The following is a 26,043-nucleotide window of genomic DNA, read 5'->3' on the forward strand; positions in this document are numbered from 1 at the left end:
GTTATTTATAGATAAATAAAAACTGAGGGAGTTCATTACTAGAAGACCTACTCTACAAGAAAATGTAAATAAAAGGCGTTCTTAAAGTTCAAATGAAAGGACACTAGGCAGTTGAATCCACACAAGGGAGGACCAGTAAAATTTTCTAAATACATAAATATATAAGATGTATTAACATGTTTTTTTGTTTATAGTTCTTTTTTTGCACAATTTGATTTAAAAGACAAGTCCCTAATGCAATAACAATAAATCTATGTTGATGGGCACATTTGTATAAAGATATAATTTATACACATTAAAGGGGGGGTTTAAACACATAGGAGTGAAATTCTTATATTCTATTGAAATTGCTGGCATTAATCTGAACTGGATTTTATAAATTAAGGTGTAATTTTTAATCCGCAAGGCAGTCACTAAGAAAATAATTCAAAATCATGTAGTAAAAGAAACCACAAGAGAATACAAATAGTACATTAGAACACATTCATTAACTTCCTTAGTGATAGAATGGAGAATGTAAGGGGAAAAGAGACATAACACACAACAAAATTGCAGATACAGGAACTACATTAAGGGTAAATGATTAGTTTCTCTGATTAAAAGATAGAAATTGGTAAATAGATAAAAATGTACTATCCATTATATGCTTCTACATTCACTTTAGATTCAAGCACAGATAGAGATTGAGAGTAAAAAGATAAAGATAGTCCACGTTAGTGGTCACAAGAAGAGCACTAGAGTGGTTATACTGATACCACACAAAATAGCCTTCATGACAAAGATGTTGATATTGAAGAGATGGCAGGAAAATGAGAGGAAACCTTTAACTGCCACCTTAAGTTAGATATCATGGTTAGAGTTCAGGGTGTAACAGATATTTAGTAAATATTAGTTGACCAAATGAATACATTTATGTATGAACTCGAGTCATTCCTGTAGAAGTGATAATTTAAAGTGAGTTCTATGACAAATGTAAAAAGAGGAGTGATCGAATAACTAAATCATGGGAATGTGAGAACGATTCATATTTATGAGGGAGAAACAAGACTGAGCTATCCAAAGAGAAAGATAAATGAGAGTTGGAATTAAGGAAATACTGGAGCTATGAAGGAGCTATGAGTAGCAGACTTTCAAAAGTAAACAAAATATACACATACTACTAAATATACACACATTGTATTAATATAGAGTATGTTTAATCTGTATATGAACACATAAATCTACATATCTGCATTTTATATAACTATATTGTGTAAAATCAAAATAATCGACCACATACATGTCATCCTTTCAGGACTCCATAGAATAATCTAAATTGGAGTTTTTCTGGCTGCTGAAAGGGCACACTTAATCTTCCTGGTGCCATAAATAATAGTGTTTATATAACCTTCAATAGCCTCTGCATACTAGAAATGGTCAGGAGAATCATTCTTAATCAGAGGCACTGCCTACTTGCTCAGTGTTTGGACATCTCTCTTCTAAATAACAGCTCTATTGCTTGGCCCTGTTTGTCCTACCCTAAAGTATACTAAGTCTCTTCTTTCTGAAAAAAATATCTCAAGTGTTGTGTATATAGTGCAATAAAAATTCCGATAAGCCTAGAAACAAATGATGCAAAGTAAATTTGAAATTGGAGGAGGATTTTAGCTATTTTAAGAGACACTTTCTCCAGCAGAAACATTTATATCTGTCTTAAATTAAGGCAATGGGAGGAAGGAAGTGCAGAGATGAAATAGAAATTGACTAACATTCCATCAATTTATTCCCTAGGGCTGCAATGCAATGGAACCAGATATCCTTATTAGCCCCAGCTTCCTGGGTTTTTCCTTTCTTCATACTTGAATTGCTAACTTTGTCACATTATCCAATTTGTTTTAGGAAGAGACATACCACTGTGGTGTATAAACTATTTGCTGCTCCAATTTATACTAAATAAATCAGTGCTTAGATCTATGCTTGCTAACAGAGAAGATGCTATAGTTTAAGTGAACAGCTGTTAAATGGTCATCTATTGTGTTAGGTGATATGTTTAGGTTTTAGGTGACCAACATTTGTTCCCATTTCCCCAGGTAGGAACACCATGATTACGCTTTGACATCCTTCCTTGCTTTTCAGTTCATTCAGCATCCACATGATTGACTCCAGAAGTAATTACATGAGCCAAGAATGGCCATGAATTAGGGCTCTAGAATTCGACTCATGAGCAGAATAGCTTGCTCCAAATGGTAGGCACTCATCTTCCCCTGCAGTTGGCAACTCAGGAGTTTCTTAGATCAGGAGCCACTCTAGTGTCTGATCTCTCAGATTTGCATTTTAGCATTTCCCTTTATTCTGGGAATCATCCAGTAAATCCAAGTTTGTTTCAAGTTATCTTGAATGTGCTTATTGTAACCAAAAAGAATAAAACAACCTAATTGATGAGTTGGGAAAGATTTTATTTAAAAATACAAAGCACAAAGTACAGTACTGCCCAAACCAAGGCCCACCACAAGGTTCTGATGTTATGTTGGGTCCATGTCCAACAATAAGCTCTCTGCAGACCTCCAGGGCGCTTCTTGCTGCCTCCCCACCACCACCACAACCTCAGCTGGACATTGGAAATACTTCATTTGTTTTCTTCTCTCAGGAATCATAATCTAGTGCAGTCTATTGTTTCATACTCTTGTCCAATTTCTTTATTTTTTTGAGGGTGGAAGGTTGGTACTATTATTATATCATGGTTCAAAAGATGTCAAATGTAATAGTTATTTAATAAATATTTATGGAATGCCTACTGTATATAAGTGCGGGGGATACACCATTGAACTGAACTACCCACAGTTCGTGCCTTCATGGCTACCATAGTCTGGCAGGGAAGAGCAACAATAGTTTAGTAATCATTCAGGTAAATGTGCAACACAAGCCAGGATAAGTGACAGGAGAGAAAGCAGAGTCCTATGAAGGCAGGTAATGGAGAGTCTTGATTTAGTCTGTACAGTCAGGAAAAAAATCCCCCAAACCCAAAGTGCTTTAACTAAGATTTAAGGGATCAGTAAGATTTGGTCTCTGTATTGTGGAGGGTGGAAAAATTACCAAGGAGAAAAGCTTATGGAACAAGGCTGTGGGAAGGATGATATTTTCAGTTCTCATGAAGTCCAACTATTAGATTTCCTGTGAAGAAGCCAAGATTCAGTTTAGGACATGCCTGGCCATAATGTATTAGTGGTAAAGCAGGGGCTGGAATCCAGAACTCCTACCTCTGGGTCTAGTGCTCCTTCCGTTTCATCATGGTGCTAAGCAAGTGCAGGGGTTACTAGGATGCGTCATACAATAATATTTGTCATGTTACGGTCTACAACATATTATGGGCAATACATAAATATGTAATTTACTTTCATTTACAAAAAATATTGGGCAAAAGTTTATTCAAGGTAAACTTTTAATTGTCTATATTTTTATGTATTTACAAGAAATATGCTGTAAAGTATAAAGAAATGTATCACAGAGTACAAAAGAGAAAAGAATGCACATTCACACATTTAGCACGCTGAAGCCATAACAGCATCATAATGGCCTGGGAGTGTTAACGCAGCTTCCTAAGTGGCTAAATTACACCCAGGGGATCCTTGCTCAGCAGTGTAAGCTGTTAGTGCTTTCAGACATTTTGGGAAATGCATCCATTGCCCCATTCCAAGCTTAATTGGCATAATAAATGTCAATTAAAGCTTCTTTAAGATTTTAAACTGCAAAACTCAAGTGAAACTACCTATGGATAGACTCATACAAGACATCTCTATATGAAGTCCCTCCTAAGAGGTGTGGGGTGGTTAGAGTTACCATGGGCTACATCTCTGCTAACATGGGTCAACCAGTAAACTTGCATTCGCATAGTAACAAGTGAATTCCCCCCAGTTATCCTACACATATCTCTCCGAAATTAATTATAAACTGTTATGTGCTTTTTGTGTTAACAGAATTCAATTTTCTTTCAACAAATACACAGAGAGCACCAACTATGTGCCAGAATTAGAAATACAGTAGTGCTGAAGGTAGAATTCCTCTATCAGTAAGAAGGGATCCTCCAAGAAGCTGCCAGAAAGCCCCTTTCCACCCCTGATTCTGTCTACATGAGACTCCTTTTATAACTTTTACTTTTGAGGCTTAAAGGATAATTAATTATTCCTCTAGTGCAAATATAAAACAGTCTTTTAAGCTTCTGAACTGGGCACATTTTTTTCATGTCTTATGTATAGCTCATTAAAATAGGTGTAAAAAATTTCCATGTTAGTTTAAGTAGCCCAAGCTGCCAGTTGTTTGAAGTCATCATCCTCTTCTGTCCTCCTGGAAGATACTGAAACATAAAATGGATACAAATTAGTAATTGGTGATATTCACACTTTCAGCACAGAAAACAGGCTATGAATTATGTATGAAAAGATGCATATTTAGGAAATAAAACAGTAAATGCTCTAAGGTAGGAGTGTGGCTATGATTTGAGGCCATTATCTGACCAATGAGGGTGATGGGGAACAGACCTGCTCGGGACCGATGTGCAGAGGACATGCTTGGTACTCTGTCTGGCTGTGCTGGGAGGGAGGAGGAAGGCACATTTGGAAGTCGGGTATTTGTCATCTTCTTATTTAGTTCCTCTTGTTCCAATTCTTCAAGTTCTGCCATCAACTCATCCTGAACGGAGGAGAAAGAAAGAATTACGGAGTTAACGTTTCAAGAAGTGGGTTTCCCCAAACACAATCAACATCTGCTACCCCATTGATATGTGAGAACCCAGTGAAATGGAATATTTATTTTAAGACTAAGCCTTTTTTGCAACATTGAACAATGATTAAAAAATGAATATTTGGGGTGGTGCAAATTTGTTGCAGTTAATCTTATAATACTTCAGTAAACAGATATTCAATTTATGCTAGCTGAAAATATAATCTCCACAGTTTCTAGGAAATTTACACCTTGCCTGTCATTTTCGCAGTGTCTTTTCACTTCTGTTGAATTAAGAATCTGTGAAACTTTAATTGGAGAAAATAAATGTTTTCATTTGGGCTAATGCTACTGAAAATAAAATAAGTACAGCAAACCCACAATAATGTACAGAAAGTAAAAAGAATCAAAGATAGCATGTCTTCCTTTGTTAAAATACCAAAGCCAATAAAAGTCATGCTGTATGCTTGGATTAAGAAAGTTACAACTCAACGTAGATAAACTGCATCTCTTTCTTTTAGCAATAGTCCCAGAGAGTATGGCATAATCCTAAACTATTTTCTGAGCCAAGAACCTTAGAGAGGTAAAACTGGTTTGAGATTTTAACAGTATGAGTTACCTGATAACAGATCTAATATGACTTGTACTTGTTCAGATCTAGCTGGCTCCAGAGGTCCTTAGGGAAATTCCAACCACCTCAGCTAAGTTTGTCATCACTGAAATTCTGTTGCTGTCACCCCTAGAAATTACCTAAGACTTATATTTGACCAAAGAGACCCTTCTTGTATTCATTCATTAATCATTGAACAAATTTATTGAGAGTTCACTCTGGCACACATTAAACTCAAAGCTGGGGAGGCAAAGTTGAACCAATGGTCCCTATATTAAGGAATTTATTATTGAAAGTAGGGAAAATGCATATGAATAAACACTTATCTGATAATGAAATGAGAGCAACAATACTATGAGCCAAGAGAGGAGGTATCTAAACTAAGCACAAAATTTGATCAAATCAATGGGTCAGACTTGCGGCAAGATGAATGATTATCTGACCTTCGTTAAATCTACGCCATGAAAAGGAAATAAAACATGAAAGCATTCGATCATGTGACTGTCGAATTGTGGTGTAGTGTATGCTTTCTGTGAATGTCGAATTGTGGTGTACTGTGTGCTTTCTGGTTCTCCACAGACTATATAAATAAAGAGCCTTTAGAATAAGTATTTTCATGAACCTTTTCTGCTCACAAAACATTAGGGATAAATATAGTAAATGGTAGAATACACTATACTACATTGATGTGTGCCCAGAATTCTAATAACACATGACAGTTATCAACAGTCTTGAAAAGACACTGATTTTTTTTTTTAGCAAATGAGATAGCAGAATATCATCTCCGCCATCATTTTCAGCCTTCACCTATCAAATACTTATTTGATCATTGATAAAAGAATTTTAGAATTTAAGAAACTTTAGAGATAATCTAGCAATCTATTAAATTTCACTTTATAGATGAGAAAACTAAGGGTCAAAAAGGGGAAGGGACTTAGATAAATTTTAGTAATAAATGGTAAGTCCAGATGCCCTCATGAGTCCAGAGTCCATTCTACCAAATCATAATGCACTCATTAGATGTCTGTTAGTCTAACCAGAGGTTGGCAAACTTTTTTAGTAAGGAGCCAGGTAGCAATATTTTAGGCTTTTCAGGTCGCATATAGAATCTGCTGCATAATCTTCTTTGTTTTGACTGCTATTCCTTACAATCCTTTAAACAGGTAAAAACCATCCTTAAGTCATGGTTGGGAAAGATTTGGCCTCAAAACTAAATTTTTCCAATTTCTACTTGATACCCAATTCTCATTTTCTAGGATTCTAAGCTCAATTCTACTTATTAGAAGTATCATTTTTAATACCATATAAATGTAAGAAGTGAGATTCTTTGCCAGACAAATGTGAGGATTAGAAACTTTTCAAAATACATACTCATTCTATTTGTGTATGCTTTGCGTGGAACACTGAAATCCACAGTACAATACTGCCATTATAATTATAGTTTGCATTATTGAACTGATTAATCTAAATGGAATGTGTGTTAATAACGTACTCCACATTTATTTTGTTTCACAGCCTGAGTAATAAACAGAGGCAGCCTAACCCCTAATTTAACAACTACAAAGCATAATACGTCTGTTCCGTGCAGAGTGACACAGCCTGCTTTGTTTTGCCCAGATGTTTGAGCACTCAATTCCTCGTAATGGGGCTCTTTAGGCTTCAACCATTAAAAGTCACTAACTTAACATAATCACATGCTGCTTTTCCTTAATAGCTGAAAACTTAATTAGGGACTGTTTGCCAAACTATATTAATCTTTCCTTTAAATCGGAGCAAACAACACTTCATTTTCTTCTCATGAGAAGTACATTTCTAACAAATATTGCTTACTGTTTAAGTAATAAGGAAACCTGTCTGCTAGATATAGTGGGAAGCTGTCATTTAGAGCAGGCACAATGCCACATTCTTTATACGGGTCACCCACCTCATCAAAGTCATCACCAAATCCAACCCGTTGAGAAAATGCATCTGAGATTTCTTGGGCAATATCCTGTTGCTCCGTGATCTCTTGCATCAAATCGTCTATTTTGTTTAGATCCCTGGGAAATAATATTTTATGAAATAGTTTAGAATTTTAGTTTCAAATGATAAATTGAGATATAATTCCATATGAAAAATGAGTCAATTTAACAGAAACTCTTACTTATTTCAGCAGGATAACAAAAATTCTGGGGATAATACTTATCGATTTTAAGAAGTTTGCATTAAATAATTAGTAATCCTGTATAGGCACATATATTTTAAATATTAAATGATAGAGCACAAGGGTCTATGGTGATGGTACACAGGTGAATTGGTGGTGGGAATTTCATGGGGACTATAACCGAGATGAGAAAGCATACATAGTACAAAAATGAAGAATGATGTAAAAAAATATATAAAATAAAAAAATAATAAAATTGAATGATTAAAAAAATAAATACTAAATGATAACCATTACATTGGGAGTCACTAGAGATAAAGTTAATTTATAACTTAATATTTATAGGCTCATTCTGCAATTTTGTCTGGTAGGAAATAACTAAATTTGAACATATGTTGTTATGTATCAATTCTTCAGGAAATGGTGCCAGGGACCACCCAGGACCACCATGACTCAGGGAAGCGGTGGCCCCTCTCAGCAGTCACTATCTGACAGCAACCTTTTGTTGCTAAACTCTGAATGAACCATCTATTTTCTAGAATATTTATTAACTCAGAGATACTGACTCCCTGAGGTTTTCCCATAACTGCTGATGCCCTGGAAAATTACTGATGAGTGCAGGGTGAAGCCTATGAACCCTAAGAAGAATTAGCAACTTCAGCAAAAGTATTCAGGTGACCATCGGCCTAGAATGGACAGGTTTTTTTTTATATAAATTATTTTATTTTATATAATTTTTAACATCATTTTTCATTTTTGCATAATGTATGCATTTTCATTTTGGTTATATTCCCCATACAATTCCCACCCCCCTTATTCTGACCCTAATCCCTCTTCTCCTTCCCCAACCCCCCACTGTAGTGTGTCTCTGGTCTATAGCTGCTTGGTGATTTTGATTTTTACTTTATTGCAATTAGTCTTTTTCCTGGTCATTTATTTAGGTTTTCTAAATTCCTGCTATGATGAGTGAGACCATTCGGTATTTTTCTTTTTCTTTCTGGCTTATTTTGCTGAGCATGATCCCTTCCAGCTCCATCCATGTTGCTGCAAATTGCATGAGTTTATCTTTTTTGATTGCTGAGTAATATTCCATTGTGTATATGTACCACATCTTCTTGATCCAGTCATCTATTTTTGGGCATTTGGGTTGTTTCCATAGCTTAGCTATTGTAAATAGTGCTGCTATAAACATAGGGGTGCAGGTGCCCTTTTGAATTAATGTTTCTGTGTCCTTTGTCCACCTAGGAGTGGAGTTGCTGGATCATATGGAGCTCTATTTTTAGAAGGTTAGGAAATCTCCACACAGCTTTCCATAGTGGTTGGACCATTTTGCACTCCCACCAGCAGTGCAGGAGAGTTCCTTTTTCTCCACATTCTCGCCGACATTTGTTGTTGCTAGTTTTTTTTTAATATGTGCCATTCTCACTGGTGTAAGATGGTATCTCATGGTAGTTTTGATTTGCATTTCCCTGATTACAAGTGATGTTGAACATATTTTCATATGCCTGTTGGTCATTTGCATTTCCTCTTTGGAGAAGTTTCTGGATAGGTGTTTTGAAGACATTTCCAGCACCTGGGTGCCACAGGCCCCTAACCACCAGCTTGAGTTGGAAGCTTCTAAATGCTAGGATCAGACCCACTTCTCTATTCCCTGACTCGGAATCATTCCTCCAAGTCTGAAACCAGGCCAAACTGATTAGAACAAAAGGAGAAACAAAAGAAGTTTCCTCATTGTTAATGATCTAAACAATGAAATTTTGATTCTCAGTGGGAAAAAAAAACTTGCAAATTTCCCAGACTCTATATAGTAACTAAGAATACTTATGCCATCTACCTATTATCCTTTTCCCCCCAGTTCTTATATACATTATGAATATATAGAGAATAGCTTTATGGAAAAAATGTATATGAGAAAGGTATGGCTAAAGTTTGGGCCTATGAGTGAAATTTTCTCAAAAGGAACACAATGTGACGATGCTGTAAAGCTACCTAAATAGAAAGGCGATGGTTCCTGAATAATTTTAGCACCTGCCCTACTACAAACAGAGGACCTTTGTGAAGTTGTCTAAAATGACAGCCGATCATCAAGACAAGAAAATATTAGCACAGATGTCTTCACTGACCCATCCTCTTCCACCTTTCCAATCCATGGAAACTTCTCTACATCCCTCAGGTACTTACTGCTCTTGAGCATCTTTGGCCCAGACTTTACCCTGATATCTAATCTCAGGAAATGATCTGGGCCCAGTAATTGATTTCCCAGTGTGAATGTAAACCAAACTGTTACCCACCCCAATACCAATTCAATATTAATTGAGAGCTTACTTTGTGATGGGAACTATGTCAAGTGCATTATATTTAGTATTTCAATGAATCTCACAATTATCACCAGGTAAGTGGTTTACACGTAAGGAAAAAAACCAAGAAGAGGCAAAGTACTTTGCACTTTGTAGAACTGGAATTTTAACCTAGAAAATCTAACCCCCAAATCCATATCCTTAACTAATATTTTATGTCAAGATTCTCAAATATTGATTACTATCAGAATCACCTTAAGAACTTGATGAAAGCGAACAAACGAAAAAGGGCCCGCCTTCTTGAAGGAGCATTTGTGGTTTTTTTTAGAAGCTCATGAGGTAATCCTATTTCCACCAAAGTTTGAGAACTATTATTTTATAGTTCTAATATCCTTCCTGAATTTGACATTCAAGTTTTTATAAGATTATAGAATGAATGTATTTTAAAGGTGGCGTGTTGGGCAATAGTGAGTTGACTCGACATCATTAACAGGGAAATAAATGTCCTTTTCTTCATGTTTTGTTTTGTTTCCCTTTACCACTACAGCTTCTATTCTTTGTCTGAAGAAGCATTCCATTCCAACACATCATAAAGCCTCAAAAGAGTAAGCCCAGTCCTGTCAAAATCATCATATAGTTCCAAGGCTGTTCCCAACACTGACTCAGAGGAGACCAAGTCACTTACATGTTTTCGTGGACAGCTTTCATTGCTTTTGCCGCAAAGCCCATGTTCCTTAACACCTCGGTGTTGGTGTGTGAGTTTTCCAGGGCTTCTCTCTGGAACTCAATGGTGGATAGTGTGCCATCAATCTGGGTGAGCTGCTTCTCAAACCGTTTCTTTCTCTTTAGTGCCTGTAATGCAGCTGAATAAGGAAGAGGCCACATTTATAACAAGAGAGAGCCTATGTCACTCACTCGAGACATTTGCCTAGTCCCAACCACAGACTCAGCATGGTTGACGCCTCAACACACAGAAGATACCAATAAAACTGAGAAAATTAAAGGTAACCACTGGCCTTCCAATCACATGCACCAGCTACAACCCCCTCCAACATTTTCTTAATCTTTTCTTCCAAATATCTGGCAAGTATGAAAGATAAAAGGTCAGTTTTCATACACTATGAAATATACTGTTATGGGAACCCAGCCATCTTAGTGATGGGAGCCAGCAGAACAGTGACGTCCTTTCAACCCTGCGGCCCCACCCCAAGTCAGTTGTCAGTTGTGGCAGTTGCTCCTCAGAGCCCAGTAACTGCCATTTGTAATGGACCAATCAGGTGTGAGCCATGAGCTGACTGGTGCTAAATGGTCCAATCAGACTTGTGGGTGAAAGAGGATATAAACCAGTGTTAGAGGGGGGCTAAGGGAGCCCACAGAAGAAGGAGATGATGACCAGAGCTCCCGGAGAGAGAAGAGGACAAGAGAAGCCCCCAAAGGAAAGGAGATGATGACCCCAGCTCGAAAGAAGAGGACCAGGGCCCCGAAGAAGAAGGAGCGACAATGTCAGACCCCTGAAGAAAAGAAGACAGTTCCAGCCTCCGAAGAAAGAGGAAAAGAAGCATCCAGCAGCCGCCCTCCGAGGAGGGAAGAGAAGCTAATGGACTCTGTCAAGGACTGGGCCTCTGTCCTGTATCTGACATTGCCTGAGAGGACCACCAAAAGCCCTGGGCCTGGTGCCTCAAAGAGCTGTTTGTTATTGGTACCTGGGTGAGCAGCCACCACTTGTGGGTACAGTGAGCTCTTTGTTTGCCCTGTTTGTAAAAAAAAAAAACCCCATGGCTGCTGTTCCTGGAGCTGAGGTCTCTTGCAAGTGTGCACTCGGGTGAGAACTCAGACAGTGACCTGTCCTCTTATCAGGCACTGTCCTTTGTTAGTCTATAGCTCTTGGTTTTTGTTTTTGGCCTTTTGGGGCTTTTTGGAGGCTCTCTGGTCTCAAAGATCCTGTGGTCTCTTTTGTGGCCCTCTCTGTGTCTGTTTCAATACTGCAGAAAATGTTTCTGTCAGTGAAGAGTTTTGGAAAAAGAATAGAAATATAAGTGAAAATCATGCAACAGAGTATAATGCTTTAGGGGGAGAAAGGACCTGAATGACTACGTATTCTAGCCCCACTTCCCTATTTTAAAGTCAAGTTAGTTGAGACACAGAGAAATTAAAAGACTTGCTTGAAGGTAAACAATCAGCATCTAATTCAAAACTTAGGATACCGAGCTGTGAGAATAGCTTATACCAAACAGACCAGAAACTGTATTTATTGGTGAGGGTATGAAGAGAAAGGAACTCTTGTACACTGTTGGTGAGCATATAAAGCAGGGCAGCCCCTGTATAAAGGGTATGGAGATTCCTTAAAAATCTAAAAATGGAAATACCATATAACCCAGTAATACCTCTTTTAGATAGTTATCAAAAAATGCAAAAACAATTCAAAAAGATTTATGCACCCCTATTTCACAGCCACATTATTAATAACAAATAAGACATGGAAACAATCTACATACCCATCAATGGATAACAGAATAAAGAAGTTGTGGTGCATATACGCAATGCAATACTACTCAATATAAAAAAAAAATGCAATTTTGCCTTTTGTGACAACATGGATAAAACTGGAGTTGATTATGCTAAGCAAAATAAATCAATACAATCCCATGAAGCTGGGTGGCTATTGTGGGAATAAGTGATAATTTATGGAAAATAATTTGTTAAAGTCCCTGTGTATGGTAGGGACTTAGAACTAGGTATTATTATTAGTAGTAATAGTGATTTACAGAACATCATTCATTAATGAGATTTTATATCTTATTTCTGAGACAACTAAGCAAAAAGTTACTTGTTTTTTCACCACAACTCCCCTAACAGGAACATAACACTATAAAACAGCTCCACATTTGATAGGTGCAGGACAAAAATTATTCATCATAGTAAGAAGCTAAGCTCCAAACTGTCCATCTCCACCCAACATACCCAGAAGTACAATGCTCAAATTGTGTCCCCTCCTTGTCAGATATATCTGCTTACTTGGAACCTAACTGATACCAATGGACCAAAAGCATTTACAATTTTTTGAGAGTTTTTTTAAGTTTTCCGTTAAAAATCATACCATATTTCCTAGCAAGAATTAATTTTAGATTCCTTTCAAAAATCAAGAAATGTAATTTGCTATACAGGATAAAGCTTTAGAGTCACTGGATCTATATTTTAATCTATCTCTAACAATTAATAACTGTGTAGAATAACCTTGGTGCATGACCTTAACTCTCCTTACGTGGTATCTCCTCACTTGAATAATAACAAAAACAATAGCGAGGAGATAAAAACAAAACATTGCGTGTGTTTTTTTAAAGATTTATTTATGCATACAAGAGCTGGGGTACAGGTCAGAGATAGAGGGGTGAGAGGATTCACAAGAGACAGAGTGGGGAACAGAACAGGCAGACGGACTGAAATACACTGCTGAGGGGAGCAGTGGGCAAGACAGGAGGGGTCTGCCTCACCATGTGGTTTGCTCCCTGGCCGGCTGGGGATCGAACTCATGCTGCAGAGGCTGCGGATTGCTTTACAGTGTGGTGCTTAATCCCTTGTGCCACCAGGGAGGCCCAAAACATTGTGTTTTGGAACTAAGTAACCACTTCTAAATCTGACCCCTACTATCCATCGCTACATGGCCTTACATGGTACTCTCAGGAAAGGAGGCTATAACTCATTTGGTTGTTATGGATTAATTGAAATGGTGAGTGATCACTAAATTTTAGGGATTTTCACCACCATCATCATCTCTTTCACAAAGTTTCACATCTATATGATGGAGACCATGTGATATAATGCCCAAGTTTGTTGGTTATTAATAATAATAAGTTCTTGTTTGGGCAAAATTTCTGATGCCTATGTTAACATATGGCTTCTGCCCTCAAAATACATGGGAGAAATTTAAAAGTTCACTAAGAGTTGAGATCTCAGCTTATACTATAATCCCCATTCCCACAAACTACACAGGGGTCACAAATTCAGGAGCCAGGCAAGTAATGAAAATAAGAGAAGCAGAGAGAGGTTAGGGAAAGACCTTCTTTTTTTTCTCATCTGTGTGATAGACAAAGATAATGTATTTCTCTGGGATAGCAATAAAAAATAGTATAAGAGTGACAATAAATGGCAGCATATACTGAACTGGTATCAGAGAGTCAACAGGAAGAAGTGGGAGCTCCATGACCAGGAGAACATAAACCTGATCTAATGGAAGTAACGCCACATGGCTTCAGCCCACAGGAGCCATACAAACTGTAGCCCAGTCTTCCACACATTCAAAAGAAGCAAGAAATCTGGATTTGCATGCAAAATCTCCCAAATTTTAATGCCAGATTATATTTCCCCCAAAACCATGTATGAACAAAACTGATGACTTCTACAGGACTGGATCTGGCCCCAGGATATCTAACACTTCCTGTGACCTCTGCGCAGCACATTAAGCTTTCCCCAAAACTTACAAGAGGCCTCTGTTCCAAAGAGCCAAGAATTGTATGTGAGGAGTTTCCCATAGGCTATTTCTCATGTGAAATTATGAGCCCACTGGCCCACTCTGAGTTGGACAGGCTTTAACTCTGTTTTTCAATAAACAATTTGGAGGAAAAAGCAGCTATATATTTTTCAAAGGCATGCAACAAATGCTGTAAGTCAAGCATTACTCCCAATTTGGCAAAAACCGACATTTTTAAAGCCAAGTAATTTAACCTGTGTGGAAGGTGCAATTCAATCTTCCAAACTCCTGGATGTGTTTTTTATCAGCTGGTGAAACCTGAACAACATCCTTCCTAAAACAAAGGAACCTACTATATTCCTGTGCTAGAAAAAACAGTCAGGGGTTTGTCTCTTCACGTAACAGTGGTGTTCCTTCAGTAATGCAGAATTGTGTCCTGTAGCAGCACACTGCTGCTAAGGGACACGAGAAAAGCCCTTACTACAGCCCTTTGAGAACTGGGACTAACATTTTAAAATTGTCCACTTGAATTAAAATTAAAGTACCCCATTCAGCTTTACTGTGCTGCTGAGGGAAGCTTTTAGTCATCTATGAAAAATAACTTGAAGTAGCAGAAAAGAGTTCTTATTGTATTGCTCATATAATGCCCAGGTTGTCCTGGTTTTAAAGGTCAATCTGTGGTGCTTTCCTTATTCAGGGTGTATAAATGCATGCATTGTTAAGTTGGCAAAAAGTAAGAAAACTTTAGGAGCCGTCTTATGCAGGGATAACCTCTTTTGTGAAATGTGAGACTGTATGACACTGTTCCTCTGACCCAGGAATGGTTGATCTCTACAGAAGGCCTAAAAATTGAGGCTTAGAGAGGGCATAAGATACATATGTCACAAATAATTGTAATGGCTTCTGTTGCTTTTAACTCAGATGTCTCATAATCACATTGTTTTATTTGAGAAATTTTAATGTAAACCCTGATCTTCCTCATATACAAATAATTTCATTATCTAAACAATACTTCTATTTATGGAGCCTCCTTTAAGTTCTCAAAAAATACAATCTAAATAAATGTCATCTTAAGTATTTCATAAATGGAACAAAAACAAAATGTTCCTGTTCAAAATTGCAGGTTAGATTGGAAAAAATTAGGGAAATACTAGAAAGTTCTAACATTCACTTGACTAGGGAAACCTCATTGTGAATTTCCCTTGCCTTTTTACCTTTAAAAAGATATTCTTTATCCATTAATTTCAATCGCTCCACAAGTATATACTGAAGATCTAGCACATGCCTGGCAATATATCAAGAACTGCAGAGACAAAGAAGTAAGACTATGATCTCAGAGGAGGCAAAATATGAAATGAGCATTCAGTAACTCATTCATCATTCAATAAGTATTTATTAACCATCAACTATGTTATAGGCATTGTACAGGGACACTATCATGCATAAGTTACAGAATTCATGTCAAGCAGTAGAGGAGACATAGAGGAGAATGACAGGAGACATATACAAGGCATAGTGAATACAAAGACATATCCAAGCTCTCTCTGCAGAGGAAGGGTCAGCTTCACAGAGGAGGCGGTGCAGATGAAGTTTTGGTGACTTCCTACACATAAACTCAAACACATGCTCAGTAAGGAATATAAATGTTGAAAAGTATTACTCAAATGATTCTTACAGCTCCCAAGCCTCACACTACTGCAAATCTCATACTAAACAAGGTAAAGTTTCTAAATAAGCTATATTAGAAACCAGGAATCACACTGGCTTGCACACTAGGTGGACCTTATATGTGAACTCCATATTTTCAGAAGTTTCACCAATATTAAATATCATTAAAAAAATAAATAAAAATCTAAAAAAAGATTAGAACACAGTAGTGATGTGTGGGATGGCATGATGATAAAGCAGATACTTTATAGAACAGTAAGAAGGAAAAAGAAATAAGAGCTCTTTTAAGGAAAGGGCACTGAAGTGGAGTGTTGATGTAAGCTTATCAGTAACACTGAGCTGAATTTGTATAAAAAATGAGATAGTGATTGATTAATATATTAAAGCATAAAGAGTAGAAAGGTATGACCAGTGCCCTCTCCTATCTCTAGAAAGACAGTAATTAGATAAAGGAAGTTAAACTCCTTTTCCAATAGAAGTGATGCCCCTCTCCTCATTCTAGAGAGCTTTTGGAGATGATACAGTTCTTACTGCCAGGATGTCAGTAAGAGGAAACAAATGTGAGTGGCTAGGTAGGTCATAACCTAAAAGAGCTATCAGCCTTGAGTTGTCAAAAAAGGGAAGAAATGCTTGTGTAAAAGATTCATTTTTAAATACTTACTGAAATTCTTATTTCTTATAACTAATTGCCTCCAAGGTCAATTGCCAGGCAAGTAGAATTAACCTGATATTGGAACAACATACCAATAAATTAAAATCTACTTCATATTCTTTGCAAAACCCCAATTAAATGTCTGGCACCAGACATTTGAGTGAATGAGTTTTTTACTGGTTATTAGCTTTTTTCATAACTTCACAAATTGGCACTGTTTATGGGCCTGCTATTACCTGGAATATAAGGGAAACAGTAGGAAAATCAAACCAGTAAATATCAAACAGAAAACTACATCTACAGATATAAATTTATATTGTATGTGTGTATATATTTATACAAGTATACACGTGTCTGTGTTTATATGTGTGTATATATATATGTATATATGTGTTAATAATATGGTTCTACATTCTACTTTTGAGCAACTATTTCTTGTTCATATGATGCACCAATAAATATTTCCAACCACTGTGCCTGTAGCTTGCAGGTGCCCCTGTGAATCAATATATTTTATACCTATTGTCCCTTTCAACTCTCACTGTTTATGATCCCATGACTATTCTTTTGAGATACTCTGATCAACAAACCTCAAGAACTATATTGCTCTATCTTCAAGGTGACTGTTAAACTATTTAAAATTCTCAAATAGGTGTACCTTGAAATTGATGAACTCTTTAATTAAAGAATATTAAGTATTCTTTAATATTTCAACTAGAAGAATATAAGAATATTCTTATAGAATACCCAATAAATCAAGATAATTTACATAAATAAAAGTTTCCATACTCTTCACAAAATGATAAAATGCAGGCTTGTGTGTACATGACCTTTAAAATATGTTTAAGTTGGTAATATATGTAAGTTGGTTTACCACAATCAAGATATTTTTCTTGCATCAGTTTACATAATACAAGTTTTGAGTTATGGTAATGTCTTTGTTCTAATTCAAAAGCTATCTTTACATTTACTTTACATGCATGAATGCATGGAAAGAACTGGTAATGTAAGTAGCACTGCTCCCTGAGAAAGGCCTGTTGAACGTCACTGCAGTAGCAAATAAGACACACCCATTATAACCTTGGCGCATGCAACACTCTGTAAAAAACAAAAAGATTCACTAGACATTTCATATTTAAATAAGGAATAAAAAATTCAAAGTGTTTATCATTATTTGGTTACATAATTTTATCCTCTAAATTTATATTTTAGCCAAACAAAAGTGTAAACTTTATTTAAGTTAAACTTTAAATTTTAATTGCTCAATGAAAAATTTCAATGTCTAAGGCAAGGATTTCTAATTTTTAGCAAAGAATCATCCATGCTTCCTTCTCTGTAATTTTAAAATCATCCTTCTCATTTGGTTGCTTTTTTAGGTTTGTTTTGTTTTGAGGGTAGCAATTACAGTGTTGGTATTTAAGGCACTAAATTGTTAGATTAAGGAAAAGTTGGAGGTTGCACAGAGCAGATGAGAATAAGACTTTTAACCATCCTCTTGCTGGAAACACTCACAAGTTAGAAATACGAAGAAAGGACTTAGCAATAGACGGAGCCATTCCTGGAGGTTTGGAGTGCTTACTATTTTAAAGTACGACCATATGAACTTTGATCTGGGTTCGAAATATTTCCAACAAATAATTCCCAGCTAGCACAACTTGTCTGAGGTAAGGAATCAAAATCTCTGATAGATGATAGTCACTTTTTCAGGAAGTGCATACTATATGCTTCATATTTAATATAGATTCTTGCTTTTTTGTTTCTTTCCTGTCAACTTTTTTTTTAGAGCTTTCCTGTCAACTTTTAAGACAATTGTATATTTGTTAGGACTTCTATCAAGTGATAGTCAGAAAACATAGGAGAAACAAAATTACTAGTACATAGTAAGTGTTCTGCTTACAGTTTACTAAGGCAAAATATTGAGAATGTAATTTCTGAAAAAAAAATTCTCAATATCCTCTCTATATTTTACAAATATATTCCTGTATTCTTTAGTGTATTACAAAAAGTAAATAAGAATAATAAATTATTCATGCCCTTTTCAGACATAACACCCAAAGCACAACATCATAAACTTTAAAAAGCATTAAATTCAGCATTATGCTGAATTTTTTACATTGCTTTATATATCATTGTTTAGAACACTATGCATTTTTTTCTATTATCTTGAAAAGGATCTGAAATAAATAGTCTTAAACAGTGGAAAGCACACAACTAATAGTAAGCACATGTGAGGCCAAGCTCTCTGTAATCTCCCACCATAGCTTCTTGAAACTGTGTTAAGTCAATAACATAATGAAGGCATAATCAAAGCACTTAGCATAATCAAGGTGATAGTAATAAATTTTCTATCTTATTCTACTTTATTGTGCCTGATTCAATAAACTGCAAAATAGCATAAGAAAAAGAAAATTCTTTTGTGCACGTGTGTATGATATTTTTTAAAGAGTTATTTATGTATACAAAGAGCTGGGTACAGGCCAGAGATAGAGGGGTGAGAGGATTCACCAGAGACAGAGTGGGGAACAGAACAGGCAGATTCGCTGAAACACAACGCTGAGGGCAGCAGCGGGCGAGACAGGAGAGGTCTGCCTCACCATGTAGGTTGCTCCCTGCCTGGCTGGGGATCAAACTCATGCTGCAGAGGCTGCAGATTGCTTTGCAGTGTGGTGCTTAACCCCTTGCGCCACAGGGAGGCCCCACAAAGAAAATTCTCAATGCAAATATTTCTCAAAATGTACTATATTATCCACCTCTGTGGAATTTAGATGAAGAAGAAAAATGAATGTTCCAATATTTATAATACTGCTCCAAATGTCTGAAGGGAAAAACAAACTCCATGTAATGTTACATAACACAAGAAACAATACCAAGTACCCTTCTAGAAGTTGCTACCAATCAAAATCTGTGCCACAGATACTTGAAAGAACAGTGAGGGATAACTGAAGACAGAAACACACAACGCTCTAGTTACTGATGAATTAATTAGAAAGGAAGACAATGGGGCCTCCCCTGGTGGCGTAGCGGTTGAGCATTGGGTTGCGAGGCTGCCCTCAGCTTCTGCAGTGCCAGTTCGATCCCCAGCCCCCAGCGAGGGTCACACACACACACAAAAAAATGGAAGACAATGATAGCTGAAATCCAGTATGATTTCACAAAAATTAGAAATATCAAACTAATCTCATAGACTTCTTTTTTTTAAGTAAGTACCATATTAACTCAATCCACTAAGTTACAGTTTTAAAGGGGTTACTTGTGAATGTATATTTTAACAAGCCTTCTCCAGGAATTCTGATGCAGGCAGGTGATCTAAGGACGACATTCTGAGAAACTCTTTTAAGAACAGAGGTCAGGGGCCTCCCAGGTGGTACAAGGCATTGAGATGCAGCACTATGAAGCTGCCTGCAGCCACTGCAGCATGAGTTTGATCCCCGGCCAGGGAAGTGACCCATGTGTCACAGCAGACCTCTCCTGTCTGGCCTGCTGCTCCCCTCAGCAGTGTATTTCAGTCGGTCTACCTGTTGTGCTCCCTACTCTGTCTCTGGTGAATCCTCTCACCCCCCAACACCTCTGGCCTGTACCCCAGTTCTTGTATGCATAAAATAAAAATAAATGTAAAAAAAAAAAGAATGGAGGTCAAAAAACATTAATTCAAAAGAATACATGCATCCCTATGTTTACTGCAGCACTATTTGTAATAGGTAAAACTTGGAATCAACCCAAATGCCCCAAAATAGATGACTGGATCAAGAAGATGTAGTATATCTACACAGTGGAATAATTTTCAGCAATCAAAAAAGATAAAGAACCATTCGCAGCAATATGGATGGCGCTTCAAGGGATTATGCTCAGTGAAATAAGTTAGAAGGAAAATGAAAAATACTGGGTGGTTTTACTTATAGGAGGAATATAGGGGATCAAGAAAAAAATAATAACAAAAAATACAACAAAACAAAACAAAAATAAACAAACAACTATAAATCAGAGACATTCTGCAGGGGAGGGGAGGCAAAGGGAAAGAAAACAAGGGTGGGAAGAGCACAAGTGACTATGGTGATGGTGCATGGGTGAACTGGTGGTGGGAATTCTATGGGGACTACATCTGAGAAAAGAAAGCAAACATTGCAAGGGAAAAAAATAATTAATTTTAAAAAAAAAGGCCAGAGGTCACAGGTTAGTACTATCTCCGGGAAGTTCCGTGTGTCCGGCTTCTAAGCAATCTGTGTGTCTCTTCTATTACCTAAATCACACTTTCGCCCTTACTAGATTGTCACTCATCTAGCTGACATGGATGTGTCTCTCTTTACACATAAGTTCTCTGGTCTCCAGTGTCTGAGACTGCAGAATTCAGCCCTAGGAGAGCTGAATGAAATAATAAATAAATAAAATAATAAAAGGCAAACTCAGGAGTCTGAGGAGGGCCCATAGCACTGAGCTAAACCAGTGGGATTGCGCATACACCTCTGATCCCAGGAAGACCAAGTCTGCCTCATGACTCCAAAATCAAACTCATTCTTTGCAAAAAATAAAAAAGTAAATTCTTCAGGATTCAAAGTGAGCTGGTTTAATTAATTTAAATCAAAGACTCTCTGCTTTAAGGTCTCATTCACCAAAAGACACCTGATGAAGAGGTGGAATGGCCTCAGCACCTAGTTTCACTGGGATCCCTTGTAATGAGGAGGGGTTGTGGCCAAATTCGCTTCATCCCTGTCTCAAGCTTTCCATCTTTATCAACCTATTCCAACAGCCTGAGGCCTACTGATACCCCCAGACTGGATGCATCCCTTTTCATATAATTACATATTTGGAGTTCTTATTCCGTATGGGACAAGGTAAACACTAGGATCAGGACTAGTGTGGAGGACAGAGAGGTATCTAGGGTACAAACTTAAGGAGGCACTTGCACTCAGGGTCACACAGTGTGTCCTAGGTATCTTACTCACCGCACCCTAGACCCAGCCCTGATGAGGAAAAAAAAATCTCAGCACAGTAGAGGGTAACTGAGGACAAAGGTGTGAGGTTGTGGAACAGGAGACTCAGGGAAGTGACTGGTGACTTCAGTTATGAGAAAAGTCTTCAGTTGACAGATGAAGTAGATTTATTAGATGTTATTTCAAAAGACAAAATTTGAACCTGTAAATGGAACTTACTAGGAAGCTAATTTCAGCTTTAAAAAATGCTTTTTAAAATAACAATAGCTAATATTTATAGAGCACTGAGTTAAGGACTTTGCACCATTATGCATTTATCTTCACAACTGTAAGAATTTAACCTTATCATGGCCATTATGTAAATGACAAAAATGAGAATTAGACAGGGTGAGTAAATAGATAAACTCACTTAAAATTTCTTAAGAGGTAGGGCAGGGCTAGGAGTCAAATCTAGGACTGTCTGCTTTGAAGCTCAGGCTCTTAACTACAATGCTAAGTTATTTTCTATCAAATGTCTGAAAATTGGACAAAGCAAAATACCTATGGCCATGTCTTAGTGATATTATTTTTAAAAGATTTCATAAAGGAGGTTAGCACAGTGACCCCCCCTGAGGTATTCCACCAAACCAGTGTGGTAGGAGGTATTTGTCCTGAGTGAAAACAGGAGCCTTTGGCTCCCAAGGCCACAGGCCCAAGGCACTGAGTCCAAGTTGCTGGTCCCTGGCTATCCCAGAGAAGCACACAAATATCATCAGTGTCCCTGGGTGCTATGATATAAAAAAGGTTAGGAACACCACAAGACTAAGAGTGCTTGTATTTCTACCTCATTAATACTACTACAGATTAGGTTCCTAATTCTTAATGATGGTAACAAGGTGGAATCACCCAGGGCCACTTTTTAAAAATACTAATGCCTGAGTCCCATCCCGCCTATTTTATCACAATCTATGGAGGTGGGGTCCAGGCATCAAGGTGACTTGAATATACAGCTCAGATTGAAAACTGCTCTAGATGACAGCACTCAAAAGAAGTAGAAACAGGGCCTCCCCGGTGGCGCAGCGGTTGAGCGCTGGGTTGCGAAGCTGCCCGCACCCTCTGTGGCGCTGGTTCGATCCCCGGCTGCTCCCCGGAGGAGGGTCCCACATGGTGCGCAGACCTCCCCTGCCGCCAGCTGCTCCCCTCAGCAGTGTACTTCGGTCCTTCTGCCTGCTCTGCTCCCCGCTCTGGCTCTGGTGAATTCTCTCACCCTCCAGCGCTTCTGACTGTACCCAGTGCATGTATAAACAAAACAAACAAACAAATAAATAAATAAATAAAGCATGCCTCTAAAAAAAAAAAAAAAGAAGTGGAAACAAAAATTACATGATGTATAAAAAGTTTCCTTTTCCACAAAGCTGATTACCAGCTAAAAAAAAGTAATAGCATAGCAATCTGAATAAATTGTATTAAAGGATCTCTGACCGCCTAAAGTTTTTTTTTTTTAAGATTTCTTTATTTATACAAGAACTGGGGTACAGGCCAGAGGTGTAGGGGGGTGAGAGGTTCACCAGAGACAGAGTGAGGAACAGAACAGGCAGATCGATTGAAGTACACTGCTGAGGAGATCAGTGGGAGAGTCAAGATCTGCTTCCATGTGGGTAGCTCCCTGGCTGGGGATCAAACTTATGCTGCAGTGGCTGCGGATAGCTTCATAGGTTGCATCTTAACCTCCTGTGCCTCCAGGGAAGCCCTGACCTCTTAAAGTTTTTAACCAAATTATAAATCTTTCTCTAGCCATTACTCTTTTAGATTATCTTTTATTATTATTATTATTATTATCATTAAGATAACATTAGTTTAAAACATTGTACAGGTTTGGGATGAACAGTTTCTGACCTCAGCAGATAAATATATCACACCACACCTACCACCAAACATGCAATCACCATCCATTGCCAACCAATCAGTCCCTCTACCTGCTCCAGGCCCCCCTCACAATCTTCCCTCTGGTAATACTGTTAGATCAACAGAGTCTTGAATACCACAGGTGTTTCAAAACCACATTGGTAGTGAATACTCAAGTCCTTTTAGTAGATTATGGTAACTGCCAAGAAGATTGAGATGAGAAGAACCACCTAGCTGAGTTACAATGAAAGCAAGTTTTTGATTAATTCTGCCTATATACTGATTAAACACACATTAGCAAGCAGGCAAAAAGTCTTTGAACCTGTGCCAGAAGCCCAATGAAGTCCTACCTTTACATCCTTTCAAGGCGTACTCCATACACTCTGGATGAAAGGTTCACAAAAGGTAAGTGACCTTCCCTGGTCAGGATTTCTTACCACTGTACCACTTGGTATAGTGAAATAGAAATCTACCAGATTTACTTGCATCTGTGCTTTCTCTGATGTAAGGAAGTTAGATTGATATTCTTAATTTAATGTCATATATAATTTGAGGGGACTTCTTTATAAAGTCAAAGTATAACCATTTTCGTACATTGTCCATAGAAAACATTTCAAAAAAAAAAAAATCAGCAAGACCTACATTATTTTACATTTGTCTTCTGAAAGCAAATCAACATTTTTACCACTTTTAAAAGAAGATGCTTATTTTTCAGATTTTTAAAACCAATATATAATAATATTTAAAAAGCACCACTTTTGGTAAAGCTATATGTGCAGAAATGAATGGATGACCAAAAAAAAAGGGGGAAAAAAAAAAGCCTGGACAGACGCTAAGTGAATGTCACTGTACACATCAAACTGAAAAGGAAGAGCCAAGTAATACAACAACCAAAGACTTTTTGGTAAGCACAATGGCATGTTCTTGCTTTAGAAATTACTATGTAGTAACTTCTCAAAATATTTTCAGACATAAAGTAAAAATAGAAAGCAGCACTTAGCTATAAGACACGCCATAACCAGGATAAAAGTTAAATGCAGTAGTAAAAAAAACAATGAAACTTTGACCTTTTTATTGTTAGCAATAAATGGGCACAATGCATCAGGCACATTTGTGGTAGGATTTTCGACGTCATCCCCAGAAGACATTCTTTTCCTTCTTTAAACAATGGCTATATCATTTAGGGCAAGCTAAATCTCTCAAGACTACCTTATGATGAAAGAAGCCTGACTTGACAATGCAAATTCAGAGTTTGATAGTGAGCAGAGTCGTGTATTATCACTTATTTTTCTGAGTCTGTCTCTGGCCTGGTGTTACAGGGGAAAAATTACTTCAACTTCTCATTGGGGTTTTATATGAGCCATGGGTGCTGTTTAGCTCTAGCCTCTATAGAGAGAGCTGTACACTTCAGGAAAAAAAAAATGAACTGGCAAAGAACAAAGGATTCAAGGTCTGCCAGGCAAAACAAAACTAATTACTGACTCAAAGTCCTTTCTTTGTGACAAAATCCAGTGATAGGAAATTTAATATTTAATTCCCTGATATATATATATATAAATATATAATTTAATTCCCTGACTATACGTGTGTGAGTATTGGTATACACACACATATGATCTCAACTGCCCAACAGTCAACTAAACTTTTCAACAGCTGAGAAGCAAGGTAAATTAGAATGTATTAGAATATGCTTCACTGGAGATTACATGCAAATTAAAATGTGGGGTTCGGTATACAAACACACAGCAGAACACACGCTATTAGTACTCAGGTCAGCAGCGCTGGCCTAGATGAGCTGAGCCAGCAGCAAAATATAAGGGACACCCAAACACTCAGATACCAAGAAATAATATTTTGAAGCAAGAAGAAATTTTTGGCGTCCCATCCCATTTTGCCATCCAGAGGGTACTTTGCTCAGTTCACTCCGGAGCTCTAGAATCAGTACCAGTTCCTAGAGAGGCTGTGGGAACGCACCTGGCCGCTGGGAGGTTACTTCCCCAAAGAGCTGGAGGTAGGAGGGAGTCAGCTCTCACCTGGGGCCGGACCCGAGCCTACCTCGCTTATTCTGCGTGCCGTGCTTCTTGGCCAGGGTGAGTTCTCTTTGGATTCGGTTTTCCAAGTACTCTTGTTTCTTGCCCAGCATCTCCTCCGTCTCCCGAAGTCGGGCTAGGGCCTCCTGGGGGCTGGGAGGCGCTCGGCTCTTGGAGCCCCCACCTTTAAAGAACTTGCCCAACTTGCTCATGGCTGTGAGGCTGGGGGTGTGCGCGCACCCGGGAACCGCTCAGGAGCACCCCCAGGCTGCGCCAGGGCAAGGTGAGCTAACTCTTCGTCCAGACTCGACTTACAGACCAAAACGGCGATACTCCTGGGAATCAACAAGTCGTCGGGAGCAGGTGACAAACACTCCTGGGCATTTCCTGGCAGCGGGCGCGGCCCCGCCCCTCGGCGCGGCTCGGGCTGGGAGGGCGTGGGGTTGGACTTGACCGGCTGGCGCCACAGGGCCCTTCGGGAGTTAAGGGAAAAGGGAGAAAATAGACCTGAAAAGACGGACAAGACTGCAGCAAAGTTGCTGCTTTCACCACACTAGAACGCCTAGTTTGAGGACTAGTTTGTGAATGACTGAGAAAAGCAAACATGGGCTGCAGGGGTCCAGGGCTGGGGGGCCTGAAACTGTGTGTTACCGAAGTGCACCCTGCAG

At 38.0% G+C, this 26,043-nt stretch overlaps 1 protein-coding gene across 1 annotated transcript; it reads right to left on the reverse strand.

Moving 5' to 3' along the window:
• Window positions 1–2,428: 2,428 nt before the first annotated feature.
• On the reverse strand, window positions 2,429–25,756 carry CHMP4C (charged multivesicular body protein 4C). Its single transcript, XM_037504793.2, has 5 exons — window positions 25,401–25,756; window positions 10,431–10,608; window positions 7,230–7,344; window positions 4,515–4,665; window positions 2,429–4,330 (listed from the first exon to the last, which is right to left on the reverse strand). Exons 1-5 carry the CDS (start codon window positions 25,585–25,587, stop codon window positions 4,269–4,271), a joined length of 693 nt encoding a protein of 230 aa, XP_037360690.1. The 5' UTR covers window positions 25,588–25,756; the 3' UTR covers window positions 2,429–4,268.
• Window positions 25,757–26,043: the final 287 nt, after the last annotated feature.

This window comes from Talpa occidentalis, unplaced genomic scaffold (assembly GCF_014898055.3).
Source record: "Talpa occidentalis isolate TD23 unplaced genomic scaffold, MPIMG_talOcc4v2.1, whole genome shotgun sequence".
NCBI classification, from domain to species: Eukaryota; Metazoa; Chordata; class Mammalia; order Eulipotyphla; family Talpidae; genus Talpa; species Talpa occidentalis.

Excerpts from the sequence above, each read along its gene's own strand:
- CHMP4C (XM_037504793.2), bottom strand. The coding sequence starts at position 25,587 with ATGAGCAAGTTGGGCAAGTTCTTTAAAGGTGGGGGCTCCAAGAGCCGA. Across the intron at positions 10,609-25,400 it reads CGGCACGCAGAATAAGCGAG|CTGCATTACAGGCACTAAAG; the intron begins GTAGGCTCGGGT and ends TTCCTTATTCAG. Across the intron at positions 4,666-7,229 it reads TTGGTGATGACTTTGATGAG|GATGAGTTGATGGCAGAACT; the intron begins GTGGGTGACCCG and ends TCCTCCGTTCAG.